The sequence below is a fragment of the Lolium rigidum genome, chromosome 1, assembly GCF_022539505.1.
Source record: "Lolium rigidum isolate FL_2022 chromosome 1, APGP_CSIRO_Lrig_0.1, whole genome shotgun sequence".
NCBI classification, from domain to species: domain Eukaryota; kingdom Viridiplantae; phylum Streptophyta; class Magnoliopsida; order Poales; family Poaceae; genus Lolium; species Lolium rigidum.
Genome location: NC_061508.1, coordinates 347,137,599 through 347,147,552, shown reverse-complemented (window position 1 = coordinate 347,147,552; position 9,954 = coordinate 347,137,599). Strand labels below are relative to the sequence as shown.

The window sequence follows — 9,954 nt, the reverse complement described above, 5'->3', positions numbered from 1 at the left end:
CGCCGCCGTCGATCCCAGCGTCCAACCATCCCATCCCACTCCGCCCGCCAGCAATTAAGGCACAAAGATCCTCTCCGCCTCCGCTAGCTCGCTGCCGTGCCGTGCCGCGCGCGTTTCCTCCGCCTCTTTCCGTTTCCGACCGCCCTCCGGAACCTCCAAGAACCCGCGGCCGTCTCGGTCTCTGTCTCTCCCTATAACACCCCCCGCCCGCCGGCGTCCGATCGGGCACACACACGGCATGGAGTTCACGCCGCCACCATCCCCGTCGCCAGCGGCCGACGACGAGGCGACGCGGAGGGAGCAGCAGCAGCCGCACCCGCGGGAGGACGCGCCGGCGGGGTTCGTGCCGCCGATGAGCGCGGCGGACGTGGCGGCCGTGGAGGCGCTCCTCGGGTACGAGTTCGCGGACAAGTCCCTGGTGGGGCAGGCGCTCACGCACGGCTCCTTCTACTACCCGTACCGCCCCGGCGCCGCCACCTACGAGCGCCTCGAGTACCTCGGCGACGGCGTGCTCACCTGCCTCATGTCCCGCGAGGTCTTCCTCGCCTACCGCGACCTGCCGCCCGGCCCGCTCACGCGCCTCCGCGCCGCCAACGTCGACAAGGAGAAGCTCGCGCGCGTCGCCGTCGACCACGGCATACACCGGTTCCTCCGCCACAAGGCGCCGCAGCTCGACGGACAGGTCACTCTCACTCCCCGTGCTCCTGCTCCCTTTCTAGTTCTGGTAATGCTAGCTGCTCTGCTTGCTTTTTTCGAGCGCAGTGACGTTTGGCCTTCATTGTGACCACTGTTCATGAGAGGGACACATCAGGTTTGGAGTAGTATTGGATTGGCTTTTAACTGAGTGGGGCCCCTTTCTCTTTTGATGAAATCTCCTGTTCCTCTGTCTCCCCACTCTTGGGCGTATTGTCTAGCCTTGGTACAAAGAAAAGGATGGGTTCAGCAAAATCTCGTTTTTCAGTAATATTGGTGTGCTAGGGATACGAGGTAGTAGCACACGTATATTCTCATCCAGTGGTCCCTCACTGTGTCTCAGATTAAAAGGTAGACACCTTTTTTATGTGGATAATTAGATTGAAAATGGTGCGCTCAAGGGTAGTATATCATCCCCTGCCAGTGAGCTAGTCTACCAACGTTTAAGAGCATGTTATCCCAGTAACAGGTTCCCGGCCTAAAGATGCCTCTTTTCTCCCGATTTCTGCTCCCTGCTGTACAAGTCATTTGCCATGAGCACCTCTAGAATATAGAGACTCTGCAGTTGACGTGCCTTCCGGCTTACCTTGCTCCCAGGCGCTCAACCAACAATGTGTTGTCAAAATTTGCAGTTCATTTTTATTCTCCTGCCGAGCTAGGTCATCTCTTGCTTGTATCCTGGTCAAATTGTCACTAGTATTCTTACCAAAATCATCAAAGCACCAGTCCGTGGTTAAAAGGTATCCCAGATTGATAAACTTTTTTCCAAATTCTATTCCCCACCATACATGTAATTTGGGGGTATACATTTCAAAAATTATCCAACATTCCATTTGGATTGCTGTAATTTGAAATAAGGCGGGGAAAACACTCAAATTGATGATTTTTTTTCTGGTTTGTATATTTTCAAATGGTTGTTGTTTCTGGAAAGTAGTTAAAGCACTAGCCATTTTGATTCAACGGTAAATGGTTGAGAAAACTCTCCACCTTGTTTGGTATTTTGTGGCGGTTACTTCCCATTGATCTACATGAGAAAATATTTGATGTTACTTCTGCTCCATTAATTGATTATTTAAATACATATTTTATACCTAATTTACCATGGATAGGTTGTCCACTGTTTTTCCAATTTTTATTCCATCACATCCATGTGAGTCGATTGTCATGGACAGTTCTAGATGTACCAACTGTCCATTTGGAGTGCTATACTTCGCACTTTGCAGTAAGGTGGGAACTGTTATTCAAACTTTTCTGTTTGCTATTGTTTGGTTTCTGATACAATGGTTGTAGTTCTTAGGAGAGCAGTGAAAGCACAAGTGCGCCGTTTGGAATCCACCCCATTCTGTCCATAACTTCTACCTTGTCACTAGCCTCTGTGAGAAGAAAATTTATGATCAATTAGTTTAATATTTCTTCTCATAGGGAATGTGCTTCCTTAGTAATATAGATTCTGTTTAAAGATGCTTTTAGCAGTTGGAACACATATGTTGGTAATTTCAATGGCACCAATGAATGCTCTTATCTTCTGCTTCAGCTAGTTAACAATATGTTTGTCACTAGTGATGTAGTTTGCATGAAAAGACCAAGGTTTAGCCTAGCAAACTACGATATCTTTTGACGGGATGTCTTGCAGGATACTTGGTAATTGAAAAAAATCTTATGTCAAAGGCGAGTTGTTTATGCGCTAGAGTTGGTACTATGTGCTTGACATGTAACGACATCCACTTCTTAGGCATTGTGTTACACACCATTTTCATTGTTTGTCTTTCTTGTGCTTTTTGTTTGTCGCTAACGACTGTTAGTTACACATGACGAGAAGAACAAAGAAGCGATATTTTTGAAGTAATTAACATGTGGACAGATTACAAGTTGTTTACATATGATTGATGTGATGCCCGTTGTGCTTTTTTGTTTACAGATTGATGATTTTATAAAAGAATTATGCGAATATCAGTACCACTCGAATGGGCTATTGGATGCTCCAAAAGTGCTATCCGACATAGTTGAATCTCTTATTGGCGCCATATACCTTGACTCCAACTTCAATCAAGAAGTTGTTTGGCGGGTAAATCTCCCTCTCAGAATTGTTAAATCTTGCATTGTGTTCCTCGCTCTAGTTTGGGAATATAACATCTCTCTCTTATGATAGGTCTTTCGAAATTTGGCTGATCCACTTATTAGCCTTGAGACATTAGGCAGGCATCCCGTAAGCGAGCTATTAGAGTTTTGCCAAAAGAATCGCCGAGGCCTGAAAATCGTGAAAGATGGATGGGATAAGAATTTGAAGGTAGATGTATTGGTCGACGGTGAGCTAGTTGGAAGCGCGGTTTATGGTCAAAAGAAGGAGATAGCTCAGAACCGTGCCGCAAAGGCTGCTTTGGACAAATTGAAGGAGACACTGGGACAGTGCTCAGTTGAATCAGCCACAGAAGAAGTTCATGTGCCCTTGGACAGATTGGATCTTGCTGGAGCTTTAGAGATCCAGTAAAATGCCGAGACACCATCTGTGCAACAAATAGTTTTGCCTGTTTGTTTGTATTTTGGTTCATTTTTCCGTTGTATGTTGTTAAGTTCCAGTGTAAATATTTACTTGCGAATATCATACGATTTGTATGCCCTTGTGGGCGGGGAAAGCAAGGGTGCAAGTTCAGCTTGAAGTTAACTGATTCATCTCAATATACAGCTTTATATTTTAGGGGAATATACAGTTTTATGTACATAGCAGATCATGAGTTGGCATGCTGAGCAGGGACGGAGATAAGGGGGGACGAGGGGGGGTTAGCCACCCCCATGATTGGGATTTTATGAAGAATACTCCTCACTAGAGCTATAATTTCTTGATGATTTAGCTAACTCTGCCCCCCTCATCAAGTTTACAACACAATTTTGCCCCCCTCAAGTTGGGAAGCTGGCTCCGTCCCTGATGCTGAGAACTGTAGGGTACACTTATAGGTTATAGCTCGGATTTCGTGAATAGCCAGCGTGAGTGAATGTCGTCCGTAAACGATGGCGCCGACATAGTGACACTGTCTTGCAGAACATAGTTATCATGGAGTGGGTCGATCAGTGCAAGCATGATTGTGAGATGAACTCATATATAACGTGAGATGAGATCATGATTGGGTGCATTTGGTATACTGGACTTCCTTCACTGGCCTCGGCAGCGTAATTCTTGGGCTGTTTAGTTTGCTAGGCTACCCCGCGTTGTTGCACAACACGGTTCTTAAAGCACTCCTAGAGGAACGCTCGAATTGGTCGTTCCCATCGAGTCACACTCGTCTCTACAAAAGGCGACAACATCACATTTCCGCAGAGCCACCGAGGGGAGATGGCGCGAGCTCGCGGGAACTGCGAAAAATCGGCGGGATGAATTCAGGCACGACCCTCAAAATTTTGCCATCGTATATAGAGGTGGCTCTCTCACCGCCAATTACAAATCCCCCATCCCCCCCCCCCCCATTTCGAGCTCATCCACCCTTCAAGATGTAGCTACATGGTCGGCTCGTCCTCACCCGCAATGTCGGCGAGGCTGGCGGCAGCGACATTGGCTGTGGCGGCGGCGACTAGCCACAACTTGTCGTCTTCTTCCTCTACGTCGATCCCTCCGGTTGTTGTAAGCTTCTGAAACCCTAGCCTTAGATCAGTTAGAACTTGTAGGTAGACAGGCTGAGAGGCTCCATTGTATGCCATTCATACATCGTTGGTCGCCGTGATAGGATCTCCATCTCGCACTTCCACGATTGTCATGGTTGGATCTGACTCTATCACGGGAACGATTGTGTTGCCTACTTCTGCGCCAGGGTCTCCTTCTTCCCCAACCTCGGTGATTCGTGTGGATCCTCTGACTGTAAGGGGGCTCCTTTTTTGTGGTTGTAGCTTATGGTGGTCCATTGATGTGCAAATGCTTATGGATGTTCATGTGTTAGTTTCTTTGGTGTCAATGTTCTTGTGGTACTTCATTGATGTGCAAATTCTTATGGATGGTCTTATGGTACTTCATTGATGTGAAAATGCTTACGGATGTTTATGTGGTAGTTCATTCATGTGCTAATGCTTAGCCATGTTCACCTGGTACTTGTCATGTAGGCGATTATACCATTGGGCTCACATGATCTTTCTACTCCATCTATCAATGCTTATGAATCCTTGTTTGCACACAAACCCGTCATGGTTTGGTAACCAAAGATGTCCAAGTTTGTGCTGAACCGCTTGGTTGAGCTCATCAATACAGGTGTTTGCTTTAACCTGGGATTCAAAGAGGCACAAATGAAAAAGGTAGCTGATGATGTTATTGCCTTCACTAGCATACATGTGAGTACTCTTCACGTCTACAACCATATCACAAAGTGGAGGTCCAAGTGGAGCGTCATAAGCTATTGGGATTCGTAGCATAGAAAAAAATTCCTACCGCAAGAACGAATAACAAGCCAAGATCTAATCTAGTAGATGGTAGCAACGAGATGTATGTGAGACTAACCCTCTAAGATTCCAAAGCCTACGAGATTAGATCTCGTGGTTGATGTAGTCGATCAGTTGCCGCTTTCAAAAGCGCGTAGAAGATCTTGACGGTGCCACAGTCGGGCAGCACCTCCGTACTCGGTCACACGTACGGTGTTGATGACGACGTCCTTCTCCCCGTTCCAGCGGGCAGCGGATGTAGTATATCCTCATCGGAATCCCGCCAGCACGACGGCGTGGTGACGGTGGTGGTGGAGATCTCCGGCAGGGCTTCGCCGTAAGCGCTGCGGGAGAAGAAGGAGGAGGGAGTAGCTAGGGTTTGGGAGAGAGGGGGGCTTGGGTGCCCCTTGGTGGTGCGGCCAAGGTGTAGCCAGCCCTATCCCTCTCCCTCTCTTTATATAGGTGGAACCCCCAAGGGTTTGCCCAAAATCCGAATAAGAGTCCAACTCAAAAACTTCCATATGGGTGAAAGTGTGAAACCTAGGGGAAGTGGGATTGCTCCCTTTCCTTCCCCTATGGCCGGCCATGGAGGTGGAGTCCACCATGGACTCCACCTTCCCCTTTGGCTGGCCGGCTAGGGTTGGTGGATTCCATCCATGGTGATTTCTTCCGGAAGGTTCTAGAACAATCTAGCGCCTTCCATAAATGCACCGGATTATTTCCAAACTTGGAAAGTGACTTCCTATATATGAATGTTATTCTCCGGACCATTCCGGAACTCCTCATGATGTCCTGGATCCCATCCGAGACTCTGAACAACATTCGAAATCTCCATTCCATATTCCATATCTACTTAAAACGACATCAAACCTTAAGTGTGTCACCCTACGGCTCGAGAACTATGCGGACATGATCGAGACTCCTCTCAGATCAATAACTAATAGCGGTACCCGGAGATCCATAATAGTTCCCACATATTCAACGATGACTTTGTGATCGAAAGAACCATTTACATAAAATACTGATTCCCTTTGTCACGCGATACTTTACTTGTCCGAGGTTCGATCATCGGTATCTCCATACCTAGTTCAACCTCGTTACCGACAAGTACTCTTTACTCGTACCGTGGTATGTCATCTCTTGTGACCTAGTCACATGCTTGCAAGCTAACTAGACGGCATTCCATCGAGAGGGTCCAGAGTATATCTATTCGTCATCGGGATGGATGTTGGCGTGTAGTTGACACACGTCTGTTGGGAACCCCAAGAGGAAGGTGTGATGCGTACAGTGTTGGAGATATGCCCAAGAGGCAATAATAAAATGGTTATTATTATATATCTTTGTGTTTATGATAATGTTTACATACCATGCTATAATTGTATTAACCGAAATATTGATACATGTGTGTTATGTGAACAACAAGGAGTCCCTAGTAAGCCTCTTGTATAACTAGCTTGTTGATTAATAGATGATCATAGTTGCATGATCATGAACATTGGATGTTATTAATAACAAGGTTATGTCATTATGTGAATGATGTAATGGACACACCCAATTAAGCGTGGCATAAGATCACGTCATTAAGTTATTTGCTATAAGCTTTTGATACATAATTACCTAGTCCTTTCGACCATGAGATCATGTAAATCACTTATACCGGAAGGGTACTTTGATTACATCAAACGCCACTCACGTAAATGGGTGGTTATAAAGGTGGGATTAAGTATCCGGAAAATATGAGTTGAGGCATATGGATCAACAGTGGGATTTGTCCATCCCGATGACGGATAGATATACTCTGGGCCCTCTCGGTGGAATGTTGTCTAATTAGCTTGCAAGCATATGAATGGTTCATAAGAGATGACATATCACGGTACGAGTAAAGAGTACTTGTCAGGAGACGAGGTTGAACGAGGTATAGAGATACCGATGATTAAACCTCGGACAAGTAAAATATCGCGTGACAAAGGGAATTGGTATCGTATGTAAATGGTTCATTCGATCACTAAGTCATCGTTGAATATGTGGGAGCCATTATGGATCTCCAGATCCCGCTATTGGTTATTGGTCGGAGATAAGTCTCAACCATGTCTACATAGTTCGTGAACCGTAGGGTGACACACTTAAGGTTTGATGTCGTTTAAGTAGATATGGAATATGGAATGGAGTTCGAAGTTTTGTTCGGAGTCTCGGATTGGATTCAGGACATCACGAGGAGTTCCGGAATGGTCCGGAGAATAAGATTCATATATAGGAAGTCACTTTCCAAGTTTGGAAATGATCAGGTGAATTTATGGAAGGTGGTTTCTAGAATTATCCGAAATAAATCACTATGGAAGGAGGAGTCAAGGAGGGACTCCACAAATCCTAACCAGCCAACCAAGTGGGAGGGTGGAGTCCATGGTGGACTCCACCTCCTTGGCCGGCCAAGTAAAGGGGGGAAGGAGAGAGTCCCTGTCCCTCTAGGTTTCGTCCATAAGGCAGTTTTTCTGTTGGGGTCTTATTCGAAGACTTTGGGCAAACCTTTGGGGTTCCACCTATATAATGAGGAGGAGAGGGAGGGGGCTGCCCATGGCTTGGCCGCACCACCCCTGCCCTCTTGAGGCCGGCGCCCATAGCCCCCTCTCCCCAAACCCTAGCCTCTCATCCTCCACATAATACTCCCGCAGCGCATAGGCGAAGCCCTGCCGGAGTTCTCCACCACCACCGCCACCACGCCGTCGTGCTGCCGGGATTCCGAGGAGGATCTACTACTTCCGCTGCCCGCTGGAACGGGGAGAAGGACGTCGTCATCAACACCGAACATGTGACCGAGTACGGAGGTGCTGCCCGATTGTGGCACCGTCAAGATCTTCTACGCGCTTTTGAAAGCGGCAAATGATCATCTTCTGCAACAACGAGATCTAATCTCGTAGGCTTTGGAAATCTTCAAGGGTTAGTCTTGTTCATCCCCTCGTTGCTACCATATTCTAGATTGCATCTTGGCTTGGATTGTGTTCTCGCGGTAGGAAATTTTTTGTTTTCTATGCTACGAATCCCATCAGTGGTATCAGAGCCGTGTCTATGCATAGATTGGTTGCACGAGTAGAACACAATTGTTTGTGGGCGTTGACGCTTTGTTGTCTTTAGTTCGAGTACTTTGCATCTTTGTGGCATGGTGGGATGAAGCGGCTCGGGCTAACTTTACATGACCGCGTTCATGAGACTTGCTCCACGTTCGACATGCAACTTATATTGCATAAGTGGCTTTGCGGGTGTCTGTCTCTCCCACCATAGTGAAGATTCAATTTACTCTTTCTATTGACAACACTAGTATCACCGTTGTGGTTCATGTTCGTAGGTAGATTGGATCTTACTCAAAAACCCTAAACCACGTAAAATATGCAAACCAAATTAGAGACGTCTAACTTGTTTTTGCAGGGTTTGGTGATGTGATATGGCCATGATGTGATGATGAATATGTATGAGATGATCATTATTGTATTGTGGCAACCGGCAGGAGCCTTATGGTTGTCTTATAATTTCATGTTGAGTAGTATTTCAAAATAGTTGTAATAGTTGCTACATGAGGTGAATAACCATGAAGACGGCGCCATGGACCTTGACGCTACGCCAACGATGATGGAGATCATGCCCGTTGATGATGGAGATCATGTCCGTGCTTTGGAGATGAAGATCGAAGGCGCAAAGACTAAAGGGCCATATCATATCACATATGAATTGCATGTGATGTTAATCTTTTATGCATCTTATTTTGCTTAGAACGCGACGGTAGCATTATAAGATGATCCCTCACATTAATATCAAGATAATAAAGTGTTCTCCCCTCGTATGCACCGTTGATATAGTTCGTTGTTTTCAAAGCATCTCGTGATGATCGGATGTGATAGACTTAACGATTACATACAACGGGTGTAAGCCATGTTTGCACACGCGGAATACTTGGGTTTGCTTGACGAGCTTAGCATGTACATACATGGCCTCGGGACACAGGAAACCGAAAGGTTGAACACGAGTCATATGGATGATATGATCAACATGTTGATGTTCACCATTGAATCTACATCGTCTCACGTGATGATCGGTTTTGGTGTAGTGGATTTGGATCGTGTACCACTTAACAACTATGAGGGATGTTGTATTAAGTGGGAGTTCATTAGTAATTAGATTAAAACATGAACTAATTATCATAAACATAGTCTGAGTAGTATTTTGAATTAATTTGTAGTATTGGCATCCGTTTTCTACCAAGCGCTAGTCTTGTTATTGAGATAGAAATACTGTTAAAATCTAAAAATAAACTTTACGGACTGGTACCGTATTGTTAAAGAATCAAGAAATGATTAAGTCCTATTGCAAACTTTTATTAAACCTCACATTGTTGATTCAAAGAAGTATGGTTTCAATTAGTACCTAAAGTTATCTTGTCTCCGTGAAACTTGAAGTTCAAATCTGTTTGAAAAGTAAGGAGCTGAAAATTTAGTTTTCATAAATAATCAAGGTATGAGATATATGTGATATCTAAGACCTTATTGCAAGATGATAAAATATAATTTGGTGAGGCTACATAAACTCATAAGTTTTATGGGAATGTACGAAGGTTGAAGACGCAAGGCGTCCCAATCCTCCAACTATTGGGGCACTAACGATATTCGCATATCCATGAAGTGATCGTTGATGACCCACAAGTATAGGGGGTGTATCGTAGTATCTTCGATAAGTAAGAATGTCGATCCCAACGAGGAGCAGAAGGTGTTGACAGGCAGGTTTGATGAAGGATTCACTGTAAATGCTCACAAACAAGTATTCAGGGGGTTTTGATGTAACAGATGAATAAAGTACGAGTAAGTAAAATGCGAGAGA

General features: G+C 45.4%; 1 protein-coding gene across 1 annotated transcript; it reads left to right on the top strand.

Moving 5' to 3' along the window:
- Positions 1-238: 238 nt before the first annotated feature.
- LOC124664579 (ribonuclease 3-like protein 3) lies at positions 239-3,355 on the top strand. The gene is made up of 3 exons (XM_047202066.1): positions 239-682; positions 2,612-2,758; positions 2,843-3,355. The coding sequence occupies exons 1-3, from the start codon at positions 239-241 to the stop codon at positions 3,179-3,181; spliced, it is 930 nt and encodes a 309-aa protein (XP_047058022.1). The 3' UTR covers positions 3,182-3,355.
- The last annotated feature ends 6,599 nt before the right edge of the window (positions 3,356-9,954 follow it).